This window comes from Oncorhynchus kisutch, unplaced genomic scaffold (genome assembly GCF_002021735.2).
Source record: "Oncorhynchus kisutch isolate 150728-3 unplaced genomic scaffold, Okis_V2 scaffold1207, whole genome shotgun sequence".
Lineage (NCBI taxonomy): Eukaryota > Metazoa > Chordata > Actinopteri > Salmoniformes > Salmonidae > Oncorhynchus > Oncorhynchus kisutch.
In genome coordinates, this window is record NW_022263152.1 from 19076 (window position 1) to 45047 (window position 25972).

The following is a 25972-nucleotide window of genomic DNA, read 5'->3' on the forward strand; positions in this document are numbered from 1 at the left end:
TACAGGTACATACCTGGGTAAAGGTACAGGTACATACCTGGGTTAGGGTAAAGGTACAGGTACATACCTGGGTTAGGGTAAAGGTACAGGTACATACCTGGGTAAAGGTACAGGTACATACCTGGGTTAGGGTAAAGGTACAGGTACATACCTGGGTAAAGGTACAGGTACAGGTACATACCTGGGTAAAGGTACAGGTACATACCTGGGTTAGGGTAAAGGTACAGGTACATACCTGGGTTAGGGTAAAGGTACAGGTACATACCTGGGTTTGGGTAAAGGTACAGGTACATACCTGGGTTCTTGTTTGGGTAAAGGTACAGGTACATACCTGGGTTTGGGTAAAGGTACAGGTACATACCTGGGTTTGGGTAAAGGTACAGGTACATACCTGGGTTTGGGCAGTCTCTCCTCTGGGAAGGCGGTCCAGACAGAGTCAGGTGTTTTCTGTTCTTTAAATCGTCCTCTGAACACCTTCTCTATGTCATCCATGGAGAACGCACACACTGCAGACCCTGGGATACTGAAGAGAGAGGAACACAACCACACACTGTTACACAACTACTATTAACTATAGCTACTAATATACACACTGCAGACCCTAGGATACTGAAGAGAGAGGAACACAACCACACACTGTTACACAACTACTATTAACTATAGCTACTAATATACACACTGTAGGCCCTAGGATACTGAAGAGAGAGGAACACAACCACACACTGTTACACAACTACTATTAACTAGATATGGAGAAAACACACACAACAAGAGATTCACAATAACAACACATCTGTTACACATCTGTTACACCAATATTACAAAGAGTGTACCACAAATGGCACCCTATTCCCGTATAGTGAACCACTTTGACCAGATCCCTATGGTCCCTAGTCAAAAGTAGTACACTATACAGGGAATAGGGTGCCATTTGGGATGCAGCCTCCGTGTGTCCATCCTTACCTGTTCATCTGTGTAGTGAAGACTCCCACCACAGAAGGAACTCCGTTGATGTTGATGATGTCAGTGATGGACTGTAGAACATCGAAGTAGAAGAACGATTCTCCAGGAACAGAACAGTTGAGTCTGGCCTTGACGAAGGACGTCCAGTGTTTCTCCAACACACGCTGAGACCCGCCTACGTCGTTCTTACAGATACGAGCCACTCTGGAGTAGACGGCCTGGAAAGGAAAGGGGGAGCAGGGGGGAGAGAGAGAGAGAGACTCTGCAATCAGCATCACTAAAATACTTCCGCCCTCTGAATAAGACATCTGCCTCATCCTGTGGCCTCACAGTGTGACGCATACACAAGAACACGTGCGGGCGCACACACATGCTTATCCAGGACCCTGTGTCAGAGAGGACATTTGTTTGAAGCTCCGATTGAACAAACACCTCACACTCACACCTCTTAGCCCTAAACCTGATTCACACACACCTCTTTACTCAGTCTGATTAACCTTGAACTAGGACAGAGCTGGGCTATAGGACTGGGCTATATGATAGGGGCTAGGCTATATGATAGGGGCTGGGCTGTAGGATGGTGCTATTTGATAGGTACTGGGCTATAGGACGGTGCTATATGATAGGGACTGGGCTATATGATAGGGACTGGGCTATATGATAGGGACTGGGCTATAGGACTGGGCTATATGATAGGGGCTGGGCTATATGACAGGGACTGGGCTATAGGACGGGGACTGGGCTATAGGATGGGGCTATATGATAGGGACTGGGCTATATGATGGGACTGGGCTATAGGATGGGGCTATATGATAGGGACTGGGCTATATGATGGGACTGGGCTATAGGACGGGGCTATATGATAGGGACTGGGCTAGATCTCTGGGCTAGGGCTCTGGGTGTTGGAGTGTTGGGCTGTAGGGGACTAGGGCTCTGGGTGTCGGAGTGTTGGGCTGTGGGGGGACTAGGGCTAGGGCTCTGGGTGTCGGAGTGTTGGGCTGTAGGGGACTAGGGCTAGGGCTCTGGGTGTCGGAGTGTTGGGCTGTGGGGGGACTGGGGCTAGAGCTCTGGGTGTTGGACTGTGTGGGACTAGAGCTAGAGCTCTGGGTGTTGGAGTGTGGGGGACTAGGGCTAGAGCTCTGGGTGTTGGAGTGTGGGGGACTAGGGCTAGAGCTCTGGGTGTTGGAGTGTGGGGGACTAGGGCTAGAGCTCTGGGTGTTGGAGTGTGGGGGACTAGGGCTAGAGCTCTGGGTGTTGGAGTGTGGGGGACTAGGGCTAGAGCTCTGGGTGTTGGAGTGTGGGGGACTAGGGCTAGAGCTCTGGGTGTTGGAGTGTGGGGGACTAGGGCTAGAGCTCTGGGTGTTGGAGTGTGGGGGACTAGGGCTAGAGCTCTGGGTGTTGGAGTGTGGGGACTAGGGCTAGAGCTCTAGGTGTTGGAGTGTGGGGGACTAGGGCTAGAGCTCTGGGTGTTGGAGTGTGGGGGACTAGGGCTAGAGCTCTAGGTGTTGGAGTGTGGGGGACTAGGGCTAGAGCTCTAGGTGTTGGAGTGTGGGGGACTAGGGCTAGAGCTCTAGGTGTTGGAGTGTGGGGGACTAGGGCTAGAGCTCTAGGTGTTGGAGTGTGGGGGACTAGGGCTAGAGCTATTGTGGTTTAAATGAAGCGTGTGAAGCAGTCAGCAGAAACAGCTTAAATAATTGACCAGTGCAAAGCTCCATCTGCCCAGGTGTTATCCCAGACCCATCAGCATCGACACACACACACACAGGAACACACACAAACACACATTCCAGCATTAGTAGCGCTAAAATATTTATCATCCCACGGTTTCAGCCTGGCCGCCCATTCTTTGAATGGGTAAATATGAGGCCTGTGGTGGCTAAAGCAACTAACAACTGCAGAAAACATCAATTACCACCAAGGGTGTGTGTGTGTGTGTGTGTGTGTGTGTGTGTGTGTGTGTGTGTGTGTGTGTGTGTGTGTGTGTGTGTGTGTGTGAATCCTCTCCATGGGTAAAGGGTTTACATGTAAAGTAGTTTGACCTACAGTTCAGTCACTACCAAACTACTCCTTACACATTCTGCTGTACTCGGCACTTTTCTACAACACTATCTGTTGTCTGGTAATATAGTGTTTACTATTTATAATACATCAATATTGATAATACACAATGTTGTCTAGTAAACTGTGTGTGTGTGTGTGTGTGTGTGTTACCTTGCCCAAGTTGTTGTGTTCTGCTGCAATCTCTCTGTAGAAGAAGTAGACATAGTTCCCATAATCCACTGCATGCAGGAAATGGGGCTCTGGAAGAGAGAGGGGACAGAGGTTTTGTGTTGTCACGTCTCTTTTTTCTCTCCCTCTACTTCCTCTGTCTATACATAACTACCTCTGTCTATACATAACTACCTCTGTCCTCCCTTCAACTCTGTCTCTCTCTGTTCTCCTCCCCTCTCCCTCCTTCCCCACTTCTCTCTCTCTCTCTCTCTCTCTCTCTGCATCCATCCTGAATATTTCAGTGTTCCTGTTACAGCTGCGTGTAAAAGTTGACCTAGATAGTGTGACAGAGCAGAGCTACAGGACGTCTTCGCAGGACAGGGACATGGACAGAGTCTGCGGTCAACACACACTGCTATGTTTACCTTTCAGCCATTTGGAGTCGTATTTGATAGTCCTGAGGGCCGAGCCGTCACCCATACTACGGTAGATCACTGCGTCGCTCGCCAGGAAGTCAGCAACCGTTGCCGAGTACAGCTTCCCGTCTGAAACAACACACACACACGCACACACACACACACACGCACACACACACACACACACACACACACACACACACACACAGGTCAGACAAACACATTCCATTCTGTCAGACTGGACATGTGGATCTAACACCCTGGTTCAAACTGTTTGTTTACAGACTGACTTATGAACCCTAGTTGCTATGGCCACAGTGTGTGTGTGTGTGTGTGGTTATACCAGCGAACAGAGCGACGTTGGTCTGCTTGGCGTCAAACGGGCATCGTGCCAGTCCGCTGATTTCCTCCCCATCAAACTCCAGGTTATCCAGCTACACACAGACACACATGCACTCCGTTAACAAAGACGCGGATGGCATAGTGAACAATACGTGCTTATGGAGGCAGAGCGGGAGGGAGAGAGAACGTTTCTCACACACCCTGCTGTTGTCTTACCCTGTAGTACCGGCACATGGGGTTGAAGCCGTTTGTTCCACAGATGAACACCAGGTCATCATTTCTAGGAACCAGAACCTTGATGTAGTTATGACACTCATCCTGGAGGAGAGAGAGAGAGAGAGAGAGAGAGAGAGAGAGAGAGAGAGAGAGAGAGAGAGAGAGAGAGAGAGAGAGAGAGAGAGAGAGAGAGAGAGAGAGAGAGAGAGAGAGAGAGAGAGAGAGGGGAGATCATATTATAAACCGTTTAGCCAGTAGCTATAATGGCAGCTATAGCCAGTAGCTATAATGGCAGCTATAGCCAGTAGCTATAATGGCAGCAATAGCCAGTAGCTATAATGGCAGCTATCGCCAGTAGCTATAATGGCAGCTATCGCCAGTAGCTATAATGGCAGCTATCGCCAGTAGCTATAATGGCAGCTATAGCCAGTAGCTATAATGGCAGCTATAGCCAGTAGCTATAATGGCAGCTATAGCCAGTAGCTATAATGGCAGCTATAGCCAGTAGCTATAATGGCAGCTATAGCCAGTAGCTATAATGGCAGCTATAGCCAGTAGCTATAATGGCAGCTATCGCCAGTAGCTATAATGGCAGCTATCGCCAGTAGCTATAATGGCAGCTATCGCCAGTAGCTATAATGGCAGCTATCGCCAGTAGCTATAATGGCAGCTATCGCCAGTAGCTATAATGGCAGCTATAGCCAGTAGCTATAATGGCAGCTATAGCCAGTAGCTATAATGGCAGTTATCGCCAGTAGCTATAATGGCAGCTATCGCCAGTAGCTATAATGGTAGCTATAGCCAGTAGCTATAATGGTAGCTATAGCCAGTAGCTATAATGGCAGCTATAGCCAGTAGCTATAATGGCAGCTATAGCCAGTAGCTATAATGGCAGCTATAGCCAGTAGCTATAATGATAAGACATTATGAGGTGAGAGGTAAAGCCGAGAGTAGAGAGTCTATAGTAGTCAGTAGAAAGGCAGTGAGTAGTAACATAGTATATTAGTAAGTATAGTAAAGTCTTACTCTATGTTTCCCCTTCATGGCACAGTTCTTTCTGTCTGCCTCGCCTGACCTCCATGTTAACTTCTGTAAACATCAACACACACACACACACACACACATATTGAGGCACATACATTCAGGCAAGCACAAACATACACAATTCAGCATTTGGGATTTCCCACACTGGACAACTTTTTACAGCTGTTGATAAGTCATTGATGACAATCCGCAAAAACAGTGTCATGTCATTACATGAAGATGTAATGGGGGATCATAGTTCAATATATTCAATCAAAGTTGACTTAAAAACCTATGTTTAACCTTTTATCATGATTGGCGTCTTGACGGATTTGTCCAAAATCGTGTTACATATTTTCTGCCCTTGCATTTATGGCAGTGTAATTTGTCGTTATATCATATACTGTATTAAGCAGTAATCAGTTCAATTAGACATTGAACTTTAACCCTGTAAGAATCCTGGATATAGATGTTGGACAGTTTTTATTTTGTATAGAGATCTCAGAAATGCAGTGTAACCATTTCTTGTCTCCTTATGTTACAGGGTGAAAACTGTTTTTATGGGCACACAAATCCAAAATAATGTATGTGATTGCAAAAGTTAATGCTTCTAACCGAAACAGTCAACGTACCTTGATACTTAAAACCTAAATTGATAATTTATTTATTTCACCTTTTCATTTACAATTGAGACCTGGCCAAGATAAAGCAAAGCAGTTCGACACATACAACGACACAGAGTTACACATGGAGTAAAACAAACATACAGTCAATAATACAGTATAAACAAGTCTATATACGATGTGAGCAAATGAGGTGAGTTAAGGGAGGTAAAGGCAAAAAAAAGGCCATGGTGGCAAAGTAAATACAATATAGCAAGTAAAACACTGGAATGGTAGATTTGCAGTGGAAGAATGTGCAAAGTAGAAATAAAAATAATGGGGTGCAAAGGAGCAAAATAAATAAATAAATAAAATAAATACAGTAGGGAAAGAGGTAGTTGTTTGGGCTAAATTATAGGTGGGCTATGTACAGGTGCAGTAATCTGTGAGCTGCTCTGACAGTTGGTGCTTAACTCTTGGTGCTAGGGGGGAGTATTTTCATTTTTGGAAAGAAATGTTCCAGTTTTAAACGGGATATTTTGTCAGGAAAAGATGCTAGAATATGCAGATAATTGACAGCTTTCAATAGAAAACACTAACGTTTGAGGATGGATTCTAAACAACGTTTGCCATGTTTCTGTCGATATTATGGAGCTAATGTGGAATATTTTTCGGCGTTGTGGTGACAGCAATTTCCGGGTGATTTCTCAGCCAAACGGAGCAACAAACGGAGCTGTTTCACCTACAAAAATAATATTTTGGGCTATCTACCTGGGAGTCTCATGAGTGAAAACATCCGAAGTTCATCAAAGGTAAACGATTTAATTTGATTGCTTTTCTGATTTCCGTGAAAAGGTTGCCTGCTGCTAGCAAGGCATAATGCTATCCTAGGCTATGATAAACTTACACAAATGCTTGTCTAGCGTTGGCTGTAAAGCATATTTTGAAAATCTGAGATGACAGGGTGATTAACAAAAGGCTGTGTCTCAATATATTTCATTTGTGATTTTCATGAATAGGAACATTTTCTAGGGATATTTATGTCCGCTGCGTTATGCTAATTAGTTTCAGGCGATGATTACGCTCCCGCATGCAGGTTTGGGAGTCACTAGAGGTTAAAGCTAGTGAGGGAGATAAGTGTTTCCAGTTTCAGAGGTTTTGTAGTTCGTTCCTGTCATTGGCAGCAGAGAACTGGAAGGAGAGGCGGCCAAAGAAATAATTGGTTTTGGGGTTGACCAGAGAGATATACCTGCTGGAGTGCATGCTACAGGTGGGTGATGCTATGGTGACCAGCGAGCTGAGATAAGGGGGGACTTTACCTAGCAGGGTCTTGTAGATGACATGGAGCCAGTGGGTTTGGCGATGAGTATGAAGCGAGGGCCAGCCAACGAGAGTGTACAGGTCGCAATGGTGGGTAGTATATGGGGCTTTGGTGACAAAACAGATTGCACTGTGATAGACTGCATCCAATTTGTTGAGTAGGGTATTGGAGGCTATTTTGTAAATGACATCGCCGAAGTCGAGGATTGGTAGGATGGTCAGTTTTACAAGGGTATGTTTGGCAGCATGACTGAAGGATGCTTTGTTGCGAAATAGGAAGCCAATTCTAGATTTAACTTTGGATTGGAGATGTTTGATGTGGGTTTGGAAGGAGAGTTTACAGTCTAACCAGACACCTAGGTATTTGTAGTTGTCCACGTATTCTAAGTCAGAGCCGTCCAGAGTAGTGGTGTTGGACAGGCGGGCAGGTGCAGGCAGCGATCGGTTGAAGAGCATGCATTTAGTTTTACTTGCATTTAAGAGCAATTGGAGGCCACGGAAGGAGAGTTGTATGGCATTGAAGCTTGCCTGGAGGGTTGTTAACACAGTGTCCAAAGAAGGGCCAGAAGTATACAGAATGGTGTCGTCTGCGTAGAGGTGGATCAGAGACTCACCAGCAGCAAGAGCGACATCATTGATGTATACAGAGAAAAGAGTCGGTCCAAGAATTGAACCCTGTGGCACCCCCATAGAGACTGCCAGAGGTCCGGACAGCAGACCCTCCGGTTCTTCAATAATTATGCTTAATACTTGTTGGGTGATCATTTGGTGTCCAGCTGATTAGGTACGCCGTAATATTTTCACACATCATCATCTGATCCAGGAAGGAATTTTCTGAATGACAGTCAAGTGCTGAACGAACAGCTGTTGTGAAAGCGCATGCAATGCAACAACAGCCCGAGTGCTGGGGAAAAAATCATATTTTGGTGTCTCATTCGTTACACCGGTGAAGACAGTTGTTCCTGGATCCACGTTGGATCTAATATCCCTTGTGAATTGATGCGGATCATCTGTTGTTTCCTGCTTGATTTACAGCAGGGCCTCGTTAGATTTAACAGAGAACTTTTATGTACTGAGTTCATGTTTTCATGTGTTTTTGTGCCTCTGATTGGACATGGAGTCTACTGTGCGCAGCACCAATGCTATTCCTATGAATTATTCTGGATATAATGCCAACAAATTACACAGCCTTGTGGGCTTATTGACATTATGATCTGGTAATGAAATAACGTGACAAAGACATTGTTTTCTCCATGTTATACCTGCAATTTTAAACAATACAAGAGGCTTGAAATAGTCTACATGAAATTAAATTTGGAGCTCAGAAATTCAAGAACTGGAATAGGCCTACCTTGAAAATCTGGTGCTTGAAAATGATTTGTAATTCTTGTAGCCCATTGATAAGTTCCCCTGCTCCCTTATAATTATCTGGGATTTCATTTTTGATCCGTTTTTGTGAGAAATGTGGCCACAGTTTCCCACCGTTTCAATGGAATTCAATTGAAGGGTGTTGCAGTACTCTGTTGGTAAAACCATGTGCAGTTATTATGAAGACATCTGTTGGCTTCCCATACAAAGTCTTCCATTAAAAAGGAACCTGTTTTTTGGTCACTTTCTCATTATTAAACCAGGGATGGTGAGATTAATGCTACCATTATTCATGGCTTTATTATGTATCCCTGCGTCAACCACATAGGCTACCGAAACAACACCATGTATGCATCCAATCTATTTCATCTTTGAAAAAACATTTTATTTTAGTTTCAAACCACTTTGAAATGTTGATCCCAATGTCACACATTGGCCCCATTATTTATAGAAAGAACAATGTCCACTCTCATTTATAGCCTGTTAATTATGTGATTGATGAGGTAGTTTTTTCTACAGAAAACTCAGTGTGTAACTCAGTGAGTAACTTGTGGTTAGACAGACAGACAAACTCAAAGACAGGCAGACTTACCCTGTAGGGAATGATCTCATTCCTGTAGGATTCTCGGAGACTCACTAGATACACCTGGTCTCTGCCAGCGATGAACAGTGTATCCTGTATCTTGGTCATCAGTTGGAAGTCCAGTCTGTGCTGTGACTCGTTCCCCGACGGACGACCTCGGAACACTGGGTACTGCCGCGAGACTGAAACACACATACACACGTTAGTTAGAGATCACGCACATGTAAGCTTTCAGAGTGCTACACACACACACACACTGGCTCTGAGGGACACACACTATCAATCAGGTTATTGATTAAGCGTAAACATGTTGTGTGTTACAGCTTTATAGAAATGTCTCAGTAGTGTAATTCAGGCTGCTGATACAGCACGGTGGTCGCCTCAGGAATAGTAAACAAACAGAATTTTGTTGGTCCCCACAAGGTCAAATGCCATTTCTAGGGAATTTAGGGTTAAGATTTAGGGTTAGTCGTTTAGGTTTAGTTTAGGTTCAGGTTACAGTTAGAGTTAGTAGCCAGGGTTTAGTTTAGGTTCAGGTTACAGTTAGGGTTAAGGTTTAGGGTTAGTAGTTAGGGTTTAGGTTCAGGTTACAGTTAGGGTTAAGGTTTAGGGTTAGTAGCCAGGGTTTAGTTTAGGTTCAGGTTACAGTTAGGGTTAAGGTTTAGGGTTAGTAGTTAGGGTTTAGGTTCAGGTTACAGTTAGGGTTAGGGTTAAGGTTTAGGGTTAGTAGCTAGGGTTTAGTTTAGGTTCAGGTTACAGTTAGGGTTAAGGTTTAGTTTTTGGAAAATAGGTTTTTGAATGGGACTGAATTGTGCGTCCCCCCAAGGTTAGTTATACAAGACTGAGTGAGAGTGAGAGAGAGAGTTATGGTATGCCAGATCAGCAGTCTTTGTATTCCCTGTGTACATCACAGAGGAAGGGAATCTAGTTAATGCCTGAGCTGACGATGGACAGGATTGATTTTATACAGGGCATACTATGTCTGATCAGTCAGCACATTACATTACCATGAATACCTTACAGTACACCATCAATACACTATTCACTGATACACATGACATTACCATGAAGACCTTACAGTACACCATCAATACACTATTCACTGATACACATTACATTACCATGTAGACCTTACAGTACACCATCAATACACTATTCACTGATACATGCAGGACAATGGGACACATAATTCATGACAACAGGGTGCAGCAGAAAAGCTGATTGGAAATTAAATTGTACTGAGACATGATGCTGCTGTCTTGTGAGTGAGACTAACCTGAGTGTGTGTGTACGTGCAGCGTGTGTGTACTCACAGTGTGCATCGACAGCGTCCAGGGGTATACTGTCCTCTGGGAAGCTGGCAGACATGGTGTGTGTGGCTGTAGCTAGCAGTATGCTGAGCAGAAGGCCTGCTCTCCAAACCATGACTGTTGCTGCTTTTGGTCTGAGACCACTCCTTCCTGCCTGGTTCTCACCCAACAAGATGTTACCTGGAAACAGAGACGATCAGTCATGAAATACAGATACACACATGGTCAGGAAAGTCCAGAACTAACAGATTTCAGTATTGACACCAAATACCTGTATATTCTAAATCACCAAAGAAAATTATATTTTCCTCTGTCATTTTCTGTAATCGCTCTCTATATCTCTCTCTCTCACACACACACACACACACACACACACACACACACACACACACACACACACACACACACACACACACACACACACACACACACACACACACACACACACACACACACACACACACACACACACACACACACACACACACCATTTCTCTCTCATTCTCTCGCTCTCTCTGAACCCCTTTTACCAGGGACTATTGTACCCAGGTCTATTGTAGATCACATGATTGAATGTTTAGTGGTTTCAAGTTGAGATCATTTATGACATGAGCAGTACCTCGGACGGCCTGATCAGCTAGTGTGTGTGTGTGTGTGTGTGTGTGTGTGTGTGTGTGTGTGTGTGTGTGTGTGTGTGTGTGTGTGTGTGTGTGTGTGTGTGTGTGTGTGTGTGTGTGTGTGTGTGTGAGGGCAGCCCTTTAGAGACGACGTGTGTGCATATTAATGAACGTCCAGTCAAATATTTATAAGACAAACAAATTATTCATGTGGACAGTCTGAACGGATATACACAATTTACCACTAGACACACACACACACACGCACACACACACGGGGATGGATTAGCCAGCAGCACACTGAGACACACACACACAAAAGTGTGCACACAAGCAGAGTATCCCAGAGTACCACTGATGAGCACGTCATCTCTTTGCGCACATGCACGCACACACAGCCACACACACGCAAACCAGTATTGACACGTTTTCAATTAGCCCAAGGTCCACCTGCTTCAGAGCAGAGCTAACTGGCAGCAGCCGGTGTGTCTGTCTGGCCAGCCCATTAGTATCTGATTGATCCAGTCAGGATGTATGCCTCACTAGGCTTATATACATGTTCACCTATATGAACTATTATACTAACTACAACAGCCTCTATAGGTTAACACACCACAGCAGTTTACCTATGGAGCATTATATTATATCTTTAGATCTAAGAAATATTAGATGTCATCGTTAGAGCAGCACAGATGACCAATGAGAATGAGGATGTCTGCAGGGGGTCGGATGGAACAATCAACACACTGCAGACTAAATCTACTCTCCCTGTCTAATACTGTTAGCTGGCTGAATACACACAGCCTTGGATCTATGGTATCTATGTGGCTGTTAAAGTGGCCTGAGGAGAGTTATATCACTGTGGTGATGACAGAGACAGAGAGAGTCAAACCATGCTGTATGACTGACAGTGATGCATCACCAGCCACTATGGAGGTACACATGCACTACTGCACAACCAGCCCAGTGCCAGCTGGCAGAGCAGATCTGCTCTTCTCTTCAATTACTGGTTTTAGTGGAGAAATTAGAGTTCTGAAAATCAGAGCAGAAAGAATCAGAGCAGAAAGATCTCTGATGATCGAACACACATTGATGAGGCTGGCTACAGGATATCCCATAAACAAATGATTCACTGATCCATACCGAACAATTCATATAGTCTATATAGAACGATTCATAGATCTATAACGAATGATTCACTGATCTGCAACTGTCAGTAATTTCATCCCTCACCCTAATCAGTGAAGAAGAGGAATTGATATAGTGGAGAAAGAGAGACAAGTAGAGACAACTACATGGGGACATGCTGCTTTAGCTACTTAAAGGGGTAATGTGAGATATTGGCAATTAAGACCTTTTTCTACTTACCCAGAGTCAGATGAGCTCATGGGTACAATCTGTATGTCTCTGCATGCAGTTTGAAGGAAGACGAAGGTACCGTTCCTTCAGAAACTATCCACGCCCCTTGACTTTTTCCAAATGTTGTTGTGTTACAAAGTGGGATTAAAATGGATTTAAAAAAAATTATTCAATGATCTACACAAAATACTCTGTGATGACAAAATGGAAGAAAATATAAGTATATATATATATATATATATATATATATATATACTTCGTGGTTTATTTTCCATATATATATATATATATGGAAAATAAACCACTAAGTAAGTATTCAACCCCCTAAATCAATACATGTTAGAATCACATGTGGCAGTGATTACAGGTGTGAGTCTTCCTGGGTAAATCTCCAAGAGCTTTGCTTACCTGGATTGTACAATATTTGCCCATTATTCTTTAAAAAAATGATCAAGTCGGTTCTTGATCATTGCTAGACAGATATTTTCAAGTTTTGCCATGGATTTTCATGCCGATTTAAGTCAAAACTGTAACTAGGTCACTTAGCAACATTCAATGTCATCTTGGTAAGCAACTCCAGTGTATATTTGGCCTTGTGTTTTAGGTCATTGTCCTGCTAAAAGTTGAATTTGTCTCCCAGTGTCTGTTAGAAAAGTTTTCCTATATGATTTTGCCAGTGCTTTACCAGTGCTTAGCTCTATTCCATTTATTTTTATCCTAAAAAAACTCCCTAGTCCTTGCCGATGACAAGCATACCCATAACATGATGCAGCCACCACCATGCTTAAAAATATGAAGAGTGGTACTTAGTGATGTGTTGGATTTGCTCCAAACATAACACTTTGTATTCAGGACAAAACGTTTATTTCTTTGCCAATTTTCTTTGCAGTATTATTTTAAGTGCCTTCCTTACTGCCTATTCTGTACAGGCTTCCTTCTTTTCACTCTATCATTTATGTTAGTATTGTGGAGTAACTACAATGTTGTTGATCCATCCTCCGTTATCTGATTCTACAGACATTTTAAACACTGTAACTGTTTTAAAGTCACCATTGGCCTCATGGTGAAATCCCTACGCAGTTTCCTTCCCTGGTCTTTGTGGTTGAATCTGTGCTTGAAAATCACTGCTCGACTGAGGGACCTTACATATAATTGTATGCAGGTGCGCATCTTTCACCCCCGTTTTATCATTGGAATGTGGTCCAACAACGAGGCACCGTGTGTTATCATTGGAATGTGGTCCAACAACGAGGCACCGTGTGTGTGCTCCAGGACCAGGTGGTCCAACAACGAGGCACCGTGTGTGTGCTCCAGGACCATGTGGTCCAACAACGAGGCACCGTGTGTGTGCTCCAGGACCATGTGGTCCAACAACGAGGCACCGTGTGTGTGCTCCAGGACCATGTGGTCCAACAACGAGGCACCGTGTGTGTGCTCCAGGACCATGTGGTCCAACAACGAGGCACCGTGTGTGTGCTCCAGGACCATGTGGTCCAACAACGAGGCACCGTGTGTGTGCTCCAGGACCATGTGGTCAGGTAGGTTGTTTGGAGTGTTTATCCGACTGGATAAAAAAACATTTAAAAAACACAAGTTATGTTCCCCCACTTCTAAAACCGAAGGTGCGCACCTGATTGTATGTGTGGGGTACAGAGATGGGGTAGTCATTTAAACGCTGTTATTGCACACAGAGTGAGTCCATGCAACTTATTATGTGACTTGTTGAGCACATTTTTACTCTTGAACTTATTTAGCCTTGCCTTAACAAAAGAGTTGAATACTTATTGACTGAAGACATTTCAGCTGTTCAGTTTGAATTCATTTGTAAACATTTCTAAAATCATAACACTTTGACATTATGGGGTATTTACCGTGTGGAGATCAGTGACACCAAATCTCAAATGAACACATTTTAAATTCAGGCTGTAACACAACAAAATGTAGAAAAGGTCTAGCGCTGTGAATACTTTCTGAATGCACTGTAGTTTCACCAGTTGTTGCTAACTAGCATTAGCACAATGCCTGGAAGTTTACCAGAACAGCTAGCATGCTAGCTTAATTGCCAAAATCTGGCAATATCCCCGCTGCGGTTGTTACTCTCCCTACAATTCAGACCTTCAAATCAATTCCAAAAAGTTGTCCAAGATGGTTCTCGAGACAACAACTGACAATTAAATCTCTAAGAAGAAAACAATGAATACAGATACAATCAATAAAGTATCAACCCTGGGAAAATGATATGAACATTACTATACTGCCTCAGGGCTGCCTCAAGATACAACAAGGCTCCTTTCACCGGTTAATCATTTATTCACAGGTAAATCATTCATCTCCCATGTTAAGGATTATTTTTATTTATTTTTCCTTTCTTTCTTCTTTCTAGCGCTCTCTTTTTCTCCCTTCCTTCATTCCCTATCCTCTCTCTTTTTCTCCCTTCCTTCCCTATCCCTTCTCTTTTTCTCCCTTCCTTCATTCCCTATCCCTTCTCTTTTTCTCCCTTCCTTCCCTATCCCTTCTCTTTTTCTCCCTTCCTTCATTCCCTATCCCTTCTCTTTTTCTCCCTTCCTTCATTCCCTATCCTCTCTCTCTTTTTCTCCCTTCCTTCATTCCCTATCCCTTCTCTTTTTCGCCCTTCCTTCATTCCCTATCCTCTCTCTTTTTCTCCCTTCCTTCATTCCCTATCCCTTCTCTTTTTCTCCCTTCCTTCCTTCCCTATCCCTTCTCTTTTTCTTCCTTCCTTCCTTCCCTATCCCTTCCCTTTTTCTCCCTTCCTTCATTCCCTATCCTCTCTCTTTTTCTCCCTTCCTTCATTCCCTATCCTCTCTCTTTTTCTCCCTTTTTCTCCCTTCCTTCATTCCCTATCCCTTCTCTTTTTCTCCCTTCCTTCATTCCCTATCCTCTCTCTCTTTTTCTCCCTTCCTTCATTCCCTATCCTCTCTCTCTTTTTCTCCCTTCCTTCATTCCCTATCCTCTCTCTCTTTTTCTCCCTTCCTTCATTCCCTATCCTCTCTCTCTTTTTTTCCCTTCCTCCCTTCCTTCCCTATCCCTTCCCTTTTTCTCCCTTCCTTCATTCCCTATCCTTTCTCTTTTCTCCCTTCCTTCATTCCCTATCCTCTCTTTTTCTCCCTTCCTTCATTCCCTATCCTCTCTCTTTTTCTCCCTTCCTTCATTCCCTATCCTCTCTTTTCTCCCTTCCTTCATTCCCTATCCTCTCTTTTTCTCCCTTCCTTCATTCCCTATCCTCTCTTTTTCTCCCTTCCTTCATTCCCTATCCTCTCTCTTTTTCTCCCTTCCTTCATTCCCTATCCTCTCTCTTTTTCTCCCTTCCTTCATTCCCTATCCTCTCTCTTTTTCTCCCCTGCTTCATTCCCTATCCTCTCTCTTTTTCTCCCTTCCTTCATTCCCTATCCTCTCTCTTTTTCTCCCCTCCTTCATTCCCTATCCTCTCTCTTTTTCTCCATTCCTTCATTCCCTATCCTCTCTCTTTTTCTCCCTTCCTTCATTCCCTATCCTCTCTCTTTTTCTCCCTTCCTTCATTCCCTATCCTCTCTCTTTTTCTCCCTTCCTTCCCTATCCTCTCTTTTTCTCCCTTCCTTCATTCCCTATCCTCTCTCTTTTTCTTTTCTTTCAAGACTCTCTCTCTCTGTTATTGTGGAACACTTGGGCTGTAACTTCCCATGATGCCTAGCGGTGGAGCAGCAGTTGTTCCTGAGCAGCTCTAATGTAAAACAGAACAGAGAGGGAGAGGAAGGGGAGACATGGAGGGGTCAGCCTGCTAAAATTACCCTCAATCTGAGGCCAACCTAGCATGTTCCCTATTCACTATCCTATTCCTACCCTGCCGAGTGTTTGTGTGTGTGTGTGTGTGTGTGGGGGGGGGGGGGGGGGCTCGACAGTCCCTGAGACGCAGGAATAGAGCTAGTCACGCAACTCTGTCCTGTTCAGCCTTCCCCCTCCTTCTCTCTCTCTCCTCTCTCTGTCTGTTATTACGGGCTTTTCAGTATCCTACAATCACTCTCCCACTGCTGATGTTGTTGGCTCAGACTCGCGCTGTTTAAACACCAAGAGGAGGGTGTGTGCGTAAGTATAGTGTGTGTATGTGTGTGTGTGTGTGTGTGGCGGGGGTTGTTGGCTGGTTGTTTGTTATTGGCAGGATCTGCACCAAGTTGCCCTATGAAGCTTGTTCTAGTTGCAGTGTTTCAATCACAGAACCTGACCAACACCTACATTGTGGTAAAGTTGTAAGTAGCACAAGGTTATTAACAGAGAACTTACAGACTGGGAGCAGCAATCAGTGTGGACAGGACTTCCTCTCTCTGCATATATATATCAATACCTGTCAAAGGTTTAAACAACACCCACTCATTCAAGAGTTTTTCTTTACTTTTACTATTTTCTACATTGTATAATAATAGTGAAGACATCAGAACTATGAAATATCACATGTGGCATCATGTAGTAACCAAATAAGTGTTAAACAAAAATAAATATATTTTATATTTGAGATTCTTCAAAGTAGCCACTCTTTGCCTTGATGACAACTTTGCACACTCTTGGCATTCTGCCAACCAGATTCAAGAGGTATGGCATGCATTTCAATTAACAGGTGTGCCTTGTTCAAAGTATTTGTGGAATTTATTTTCTTGTTAATGTGTTTGAGCCGATCAGTTGTGTTGGGACAAGGTAGGGTTGGTATACAGAAGATAGCCCTATTTGGTAAAGACCAAGTCCATATTATGGCAAGAACAACTTAAATAAGCAAAGAGAAATGACATAACTTTAAGACATGAAGGTCAGTCAATCCGGAAAATGTAAAGAACTTTGAACGTTTCTTCAGGTGCAGTTGCAAAAACCATCAAGCGCTATGAAACTGGCTCTCATGAGGACCGCCACAGGAAAGGAAGAGCCAGAGTTACTCTGCTGCAGATGATAAGTTCATTAGAGTTACCAACCTTAGAAATTGCAGCCCAAATAAATGCTTCACAGAGTTCAAGTAACAGACACATCTCAACATCAACTGTTCAGAGGAGACTGTGTGAATCAGGCCTTCAGGGTCAAATTGCTGCACAGAAACCGCTACAAAAGGACACCAATAAGAAGAAGAGACTTGCTTGGGCCAAGAAACACGAGCAATGGACATTAGACCAGTGGAAATCTGTCCTTTGGTCTGATGAGTCCAAATTTGAGATTGTGGTTCCAACCACCGTGGATGATCTCCGCATGTGTGGTTCCCACCGTGAAGCATGGAGGAGGAGGTGTGATGATGTGGGGGTGCTTTGGTGGTGACACTGTCTGTGATTTATTTAGAATTCAAGACACACAACCAGCATGGCTACCACAGAATTATGCAGTGATATGCCATCCCATCTGGTTTTCTCTTAGTGGGACTATCATTTGTTTTTCAACAGGACAATGACCCAACACACTTCCAGGCTATTTGGGCTATTTGACCAAGAAGGAGAGTGATGGAGTGCTGCATCAGATGACCTGCCCTCCACAATCACCCAACCTCAACCCAATTGAGATAGTTTGGGATGAGTTGGACAGCAGAGTGAAGGAAACAAGTGCTCATCATATATGTGAACTCCTTCAAGACTGTTGGAAAAGCATTCCAGGTGAAGCTGGTTGAGGGAATATCAAGAGTGTGCAAAGCTTTCCTCAAGGCAAAGGGTGGCTACTTTGTTAAATATATATTTTAATTGGTTTAACATTTTTTTGGTTACTACATGATTCCATATGTGTTATTTCATAGTTTTGATGTCTTCACTATTATTCTACAATGTAGAAAATAGTAAAAATAAAGAAAAACCGTTGAAAGAGTAGGTGTGTCCAAACTGTTGACTGGTACTGTTGACTGGTTCTGTTGACTGGTTCTGTTGACTGGTACTGTTGACTGGTACTGTTGACTGGTTCTGTTGACTGGTACTGTTGACTGGTACTGTATATTTAGTCCAGCTTCTGTGATTGTTGGACATACTGTATGTATAGTTATTTCTCTCTCTCTCATTTTCTCTGTCCATGTCCATCCATCTTTCTATTCTCGCTCTCTCTCCCTACCCTCCTTCTCTCATTCTATTCTCTCACTCCCTCCCCTCCCGCTGTTCCCATTCTGCCTGTAGAAACAACACCAGAGCAGTCTCTTCTCCTGCAGGTCAGTACAACTGGGGCTGTGGAGGAATTGGCCCAATCAAGTGTGGTACACAATAAGACTGCAGTAATGTAACCCCCATGACCCCACCCTGTGTGTTGTTGTAAATACCCCTCCATCAGTATGACCAGGGTGAATAGAACACCACTGAACAATAGATGCTGCTCCAGGGCAACCGAGCCCAGCCCTATGTTACACACACACACACACGTTTTACTATACTTGTGGGGATCAAAGAATTTATTTACATTAAAAATCATATTTTCCCTAACCTTTAACCTAACCTTTAAACCCTTAACCCTAATCCCAAACCCCATTTCTAATCCTAAACCTAATTGTACCCCTAAACCTAACCCCTAAGCCTAAAATATATTTTTTCCTTGTGGAGACCATCGAATTGTCCCCACTTGTCCAAATTTGAATTGTTTTAGTATCCTTGTGAGGGCTTCTGGTCTCCACAAGTATAGTAAAACCAAAAACACACAGCCATACACACAACGTAGAGGAAATCAGATAACCTCAGTACAAACTGTAGTATTACTTCTACTGGACTTCACTGAATACAATTACATTTTACTAGTAGCATTCCCTGTGTGTGTGCAAGTGTCTGCCTGACTACACGCGTGTGTGTGTGTGCTTGCCTACGTGCGTGCATGTGTGTGTGCAGCCATGCCAAATTGGATGTACTAAATAACTTTGTTGTCCTCATCAGGGCTTTGGGAAAGTAATCAGTTTGTGACCGAGCAGCCAGGCGATTAGCAGACCTCCATCAGAGCAGACTAGAGAAACCCTTACTGCTCCCTCTCCTTCTCTTCAATAACAACATGAGCCAGTCATCACAGTATTTACTGAGGATTACATCTGAAGAGCCTGACTTGTTGCTACAGAGAGAGTTGGCAAAGAAAGAAGGCTGTGCCACCTCACACCATCCCTCCCTCCTCTCTACTTCCCTCCTTTCCTCCCTCTTTCTTTCCTTTTGTGTGTAGAGGTATAAGGGGTATAAGAGGAGAAAGACAGTTGTCTCTCTCCTTGTCTCCTTTCCTCCCTCTTTCTTTCCTTTCGTGTGTAGATGGGTATAAGAGGAGAAAGACAGTTGTCTCTCTCCTTGTCTCCTTTCCTCCCTCTTTCTTTCCTTTCGTGTGTAGAGGGGTATAAGAGGAGAAAGACAGTTGTCTCTCTCCTTGTCTCCTTTCCTCCCTCTTTCTTTCCTTTCGTGTGTAGAGGGGTATAAGAGGAGAAAGACAGTTGTCTCTCTCCTTGTCTCCTTTCCTCCCTCTTTCTTTCCTTTCGTGTGTAGATGGGTATAAGAGGAGAAAGACAGTTGTCTCTCTCCTTGTCTCCTTTACTCGCTCTTTCCATATACCTTGGTGAGAGGGGGATTGTAAGAAGAGAAAGGCTCCATGGTAGTTCAGCTGTAGTGAAGCACAAAGGCCAGAGCTGCAGGTGTGACAGGAACAATAGAGGCTTTGGGCTGGGCTGTACAATGGAGCTACCGCCCCTAACACTGTCCAACTCTCTGGGGGTTAGTAATAGTGGCCTTTCACTGTCCAACTCTCTGGGGGGTTAGGGTTAGTAGTAGTGGCCCTTCACTGTCCAACTCTCTGGGGGTTAGGGTTAGTAGTAGTGGCCCTTCACTGTCCAACTCTCTGGGGGTTAGTAGTAGTGGCCCTTCACTGTCCAACTCTCTGGGGGTTAGGGTTAGTAGTAGCGGCCTTTCACTGTCCAACTCTCTGGGGGTTAGGGTTAGTAGTAGTGGCCCTTCACTGTCCAACTCTCTGGGGGTTAGGGTTAGTAGTAGTGGCCCTTCACTGTCCAACTCTCTGGGGGTTAGGCTTAGTAGTAGTGGCCCTTCACTGTCCAACTCTCTGGGGGTTAGTAGTAGTGGCCCTTCACTGTCCAACTCTCTGGGGGTTAGTAGTAGTGGCCCTTCACTGTCCAACTCTCTGGGGGTTAGGGTTAGTAGTAGTGGCCCTTCACTGTCCAACTCTCTGGGGGTTAGGGTTAGTAGTAGTGGCCCTTCACTGTCCAACTCTCTGTGGGTTAGTAGTAGTGGCCCTTCACTGTCCAACTCTCTGGGGGTTAGTAGTAGCGGCCTTTCACTGTCCAACTCTCTGGGGGTTAGGGTTAGTAGTAGTGGCCCTTCACTGTCCAACTCTCTGGGGGTTAGGGTTAGTAGTAGTGGCCCTTCACTGTCCAACTCTCTGGGGGTTAGGCTTAGTAGTAGTGGCCCTTCACTGTCCAACTCTCTGGGGGTTAGTAGTAGTGGCCCTTCACTGTCCAACTCTCTGGGGGTTAGTAGTAGTGGCCCTTCACTGTCCAACTCTCTGGGTGTTAGTAGCAGTGGCCCTTCACTGTCCAACTCTCTGGGGGTTAGTAGTAGTGGCCCTTCACTGTCCAACTCTCTGGGGGTTAGGGTTAGTAGTAGCGGCCTTTCACTGTCCAACTCTCTGGGGGTTAGGGTTAGTAGTAGTGGCCCTTCACTGTCCAACTCTCTGGGGGTTAGGGTTAGTAGTAGTGGCCCTTCACTGTCCAACTCTCTGGGGGTTAGGCTTAGTAGTAGTGGCCCTTCACTGTCCAACTCTCTGGGGGTTAGTAGTAGTGGCCCTTCACTGTCCAACTCTCTGGGGGTTAGTAGTAGTGGCCCTTCACTGTCCAACTCTCTGGGGTTAGGGTTAGTAGTAGTGGCCCTTCACTGTCCAACTCTCTGGGGGTTAGGGTTAGTAGTAGTGGCCCTTCACTGTCCAACTCTCTGTGGGTTAGTAGTAGTGGCCCTTCACTGTCCAACTCTCTGGGGGTTAGTAGTAGCGGCCTTTCACTGTCCAACTCTCTGGGGGTTAGGGTTAGTAGTAGTGGCCCTTCACTGTCCAACTCTCTGGGGGTTAGGGTTAGTAGTAGTGGCCCTTCACTGTCCAACTCTCTGGGGGTTAGGCTTAGTAGTAGTGGCCCTTCACTGTCCAACCCTCTGGGGTTAGTAGTAGTGGCCCTTCACTGTCCAACTCTCTGGGGGTTAGTAGTAGTGGCCCTTCACTGTCCAACTCTCTGGGGGTTAGTAGCAGTGGCCCTTCACTGTCCAACTCTCTGGGGGTTAGTAGTAGTGGCCCTTCACTGTCCAACTCTCTGGGGGTTAGGGTTAGTAGTAGCGGCCTTTCACTGTCCAACTCTCTGGGGGTTAGGCTTAGTAGTAGTGGCCCTTCACTGTCCAACTCTCTGGGGGTTAGTAGTAGTGGCCCTTCACTGTCCAACTCTCTGGGGGTTAGTAGTAGTGGCCCTTCACTGTCCAACTCTCTGGGGGTTAGGGTTAGTAGTAGTGGCCCTTCACTGTCCAACTCTCTGGGGGTTAGGGTTAGTAGTAGTGGCCCTTCACTGTCCAACTCTCTGTGGGTTAGTAGTAGTGGCCCTTCACTGTCCAACTCTCTGGGGGTTAGTAGTAGCGGCCTTTCACTGTCCAACTCTCTGGGGGTTAGGGTTAGTAGTAGTGGCCCTTCACTGTCCAACTCTCTGGGGGTTAGGGTTAGTAGTAGTGGCCCTTCACTGTCCAACTCTCTGGGGGTTAGTAGTAGTGGCCCTTCACTGTCCAACTCTCTGGGGGTTAGTAGTCGTGGAGTTGATTAAAGGAGTTAACGTTGGTTAATTTCATATTCAGCACAATATTACTATGTAGGGAAACACCAGAGTGGGTTTGGTACTGGCAACACCAGGGTGGGTTTGGTACTGGCAACACCAGAGTGGGTTTGGTACTGGCAACACCAGAGTGGGTTTGGTACTGGCAACACCATAGTGGGTTTGGTACTGGCAACACCAGAGTGGGTTTGGTACTGGCAACACCAGAGTGGGTTTGGTACTGGCGCAACACCAGAGTGGGTTTGGTACTGGCAACACCAGAGTGGGTTTGGTACTGGCAACACCAGAGTGGGTTTGGTACTGGCAACACCAGAGTGGGTTTGGTACTGGCAACACCAAAGTGGGTTTGGTACTGGCATCACCAGGGTGGGTTTGGTACTGGCAACACCAGAGTGTGCTTGGTACTGGCAACACCAGAGTGGGTTTGGTACCCGGCAACACCAGAGTGGGTTTGGTACTGGTAACACCAGAGTGGGTTTGGTACTGGCATCACCAGGGTGGGTTTGGTACTGGCAACACCAGAGTGGGTTTGGTACTGGCATCACCAGAGTGGGTTTGGTACTGGCATCACCAGAGTGGGTTTGGTACTGGCAACACCAGAGTGGGTTTGGTACTGGCAACACCAGAGTGGGTTTGGTACTGGCAACACCAGAGTGGGTTTGGTACTGGCAACACCAGAGTGGGTTTGGTACTGGCGCAACACCAGAGTGGGTTTGGTACTGGCGCAACACCAGAGTGGGTTTGGTACTGGCGCAACACCAGAGTGGGTTTGGTACTGGCAACACCAGAGTGGGTTTGGTACTGGCAACACCAGAGTGGGTTTGGTACTGGCGCAACACCAGAGTGGGTTTGGTACTGGCAACACCAGAGTGGGTTTGGTACTGGCAACACCAGAGTGGGTTTGGTACTGGCAACACCAGAGTGGGTTTGGTACTGGCAACACCAGAGTGGGTTTGGTACTGGCAACACCAGAGTGGGTTTGGTACTGGCATCACCAGAGTGGGTTTGGTACTGGCAACACCAGAGTGGGTTTGGTACTGGCAACACCAGAGTGGGTTTGGTACTGGCATCACCAGAGTGGGTTTGGTACTGGCAACACCAGAGTGGGTTTGGTACTGGCAACACCAGAGTGGGTTTGGTACTGGCATCACCAGAGTGGGTTTGGTACTGGCATCACCAGAGTGGGCTTGGTACTGGCAACACCAGAGTGGGTTAGATTCCAGCATGGGCCATATACTGAATATATGTGTTTACTGTAAATCACTTAATGTAAGTCAACTGTTCAAGTTGCTGCTATATGCAAATTCAGCACCAACATATTCCTGAATATATTGCTATATTGATGGGTTTGAGCCTGGACACCCTGTAGACCTGCTACTATTGACCAGGGTGAATGGGGAATCATTTTACTGGATTACATTTGCCCTTAAAACAAGGGTTTACAATTATATTCAACTTTCCATATCATTTCAGTCACAAAAACAATCTAGTTCTTGTGATATTGTGTATGTCACATAAAAATCAGAATGGCATCAACTATTTGCTAATTTGACCTAAATAATGTGTCTAACTAAACGAGGCGTGGCCCTCCTAAACACAACATACAGCGTGTGAATATTGACTTGAATAACTTATCTTCCCGACAGTCCTTCCACGGCTGTCATTCAATTAGCTGACTCTATAGCGCCGATTCATTCTCCGACGTTAACCCCTACACTACCGCACCCCAACTCCCCCTAACCTTAACCCATTCATCCTCTCACTGGATTACAACACAGATGTTCAGGGATCCAGAGCTGCGGAACAATCTGGCTATTTACCCTAGCGGACAGGGCAGGCCAGGGAGAGTGTGTGGGGGGAGCTTTCTAGTGCCGGTGGACCCAAGCCACATCCCGGCTCCACAACACCTATTGTCCCGGCTGGGAGGGAACGCATTCAACATTGATCTGTGCTAACCTTTATACTCCACATGAAATGCGAAAGACAACAAAGACGTGAGGGAGAGCAGAGGAGTGACACACCAGTAATGGGGAGAGGAGAGAATTGATTGTTCCACTAATGCATGGATGCAGGGATGGGCTCCGAGGCGGGCGCATTCACTAAAAGGTCCCTACCACGGCGGACGGAACGAAGGCTGATTACTTCACAGGAAACACTGATTTATTTAGACTAATCAACAATCCCTATTTACCAACATGTTTAGACCTGTATCTTACTAAAATACAATCTAACGACAAAATGAAATGAACCATTGGATAACACGTAGTCGCCTACCTATCCAACCTAACGCCAATAACGAATAAAATATCTCGTTTCACAATCACAATGAAGGTGCAATTTCGCTGGTCATGTTCTGTTGATGAGTACCAGAAGTCCACGGTGTGAGAATGTGAAAGTTCACATCTTATTGCCATTGCTTACATGCCTATACACCGTCACGACCCCAACACAATGTGAGAAACGCTTCTCTCACCTGCGCTTTAAATCAACAATCAGGGCTCATCCATCTTATCTGCGCCACAGTATTAGAACAATAGTGAACTATTTTATTCTCTCTAAATATAATGATGTGTATTTGCTCATCTATCCATGAGAGGACAACAAACTAATTACGCGATTACTTTATTCACTCCAACAATAAAGTGCTGTTTTCTGAAATCTATTGTGAATTCTGTACCAATCTCTATAGGACGAAAACTACAGTCAAACAAATGTAGTCTAGATAATTAACAGAAAGTCCAATGCCCAATTAGAAGAAGAAAATATATTTTAACAAACCTATTTTACCCACTTTTCAAACGGTTTATTATGAACACTAATAACCTACCTTGTGGTTCCAAAATGATTCATGAAAGCGTATTGCAGATCTCCTTCCAGTCCCAATGAAGGCTATATTCCCTATAACGTTCATCCATTATAATAATTCCATTTGGTGGAGTTATAAACGTATATAATTCCTTATTCCCAGTGCCATATGGTCTCCACACTTCTCTTTTCCAGTCGCGGACCGCGGACATTAATTCAGAGTCGCGGACTTCTCCTTCTCTATCTGCGTCCTTGGGCCCGGCTCAATGCTTACTGATCTTCAAAGCTCAACCGTGATCAAATAGCGCTACAGTCCCCTCGTACGTTCATTCCCCACCCCCTTTACTATTAACTTTTAAACCAGAGGGAAAACGTAAATAAGAGACGTGCGCTTTCCGTTCAGCCCTGAGCGCGCACATAGAACAAATCAGGCAAAAGAGATACAAGCAGAACGATAATGTTTTATAAACTATGATTATATAGGCTGCAACCCATACGAAGAAAGCCCATGTATAAATAGCCCAGTCGACAACTATTTCTGTAGTATTCACCACTTGTGCAGGGCAGCCCTACAAGCCGACTCAGTTTGCAACAAATACAACCTTTCCCCTTCAGTTTGCAAGGGCACTTTCGCTGCTCGTTGCTGATTTAAAGAATAAACTCACCTCATCGGGTATATTTAAAAAAAATCCTTTTTAGTTTCTATACAATCACAAAATCACGAATAGTCCAACTGGTCGCTGTTAGCTTGCAGTGGGCAGCCAGAAAAACAATCTAATGCACGGCAAATGGTGTAACTCGATCCATACTGAGTCAATCCATCACACAGCGCTCTGCCTGTCTTCCAATAGGCCGAGCTCTCGCTTCAGTCCCTCCCACATCTCTCTCCCTCTCCGCGTCTCTCTCTCCAGGGCTGTGGGTTTTGGAGACTCTCCCTCCCCGACAGCTTTCTTTCCTACGAGAGAGAAAAGAAAGAGAAGAGAGAGGCCCCCACCTTCCCACATGACCCTGCCTTGCCCCCCTCTCCTTTCTCCCATCCCCCACAGCCAGTAAGTGAAGCCCTTGGTA

At 45.0% G+C, this 25972-nt stretch overlaps 1 protein-coding gene across 6 annotated transcripts in view; it reads right to left on the minus strand.

The window, feature by feature from the left end:
- The window catches only part of LOC109883634 (semaphorin-6D), a 43568-nt gene extending 17882 nt beyond the window's left edge, over positions 1–25686 (minus strand). For 2 of the 6 annotated variants that reach the window (XM_031817938.1, XM_031817936.1), the window contains exons 1-10: positions 25570–25686; positions 10358–10534; positions 9054–9226; positions 5175–5237; positions 4149–4250; positions 3934–4024; positions 3600–3719; positions 3175–3263; positions 964–1181; positions 392–523 (exon numbers count right to left, since the gene is read on the minus strand). In XM_031817938.1, coding sequence (XP_031673798.1) covers positions 392–523; positions 964–1181; positions 3175–3263; positions 3600–3719; positions 3934–4024; positions 4149–4250; positions 5175–5237; positions 9054–9226; positions 10358–10469 — 1100 coding nt within the window. In that variant the 5' untranslated portion in view covers positions 10470–10534; positions 25570–25686. Of the gene's footprint in view, positions 1–391; positions 524–963; positions 1182–3174; positions 3264–3599; positions 3720–3933; positions 4025–4148; positions 4251–5174; positions 5238–9053; positions 9227–10357; positions 10535–24926; positions 25522–25569 lie in introns of those variants that run through there. The other 4 variants (XM_031817940.1, XM_031817939.1, XM_031817937.1 and 1 more) reach the window with 3 other exon arrangements.
- Between the last annotated feature and the right edge of the window lie 286 nt (positions 25687–25972).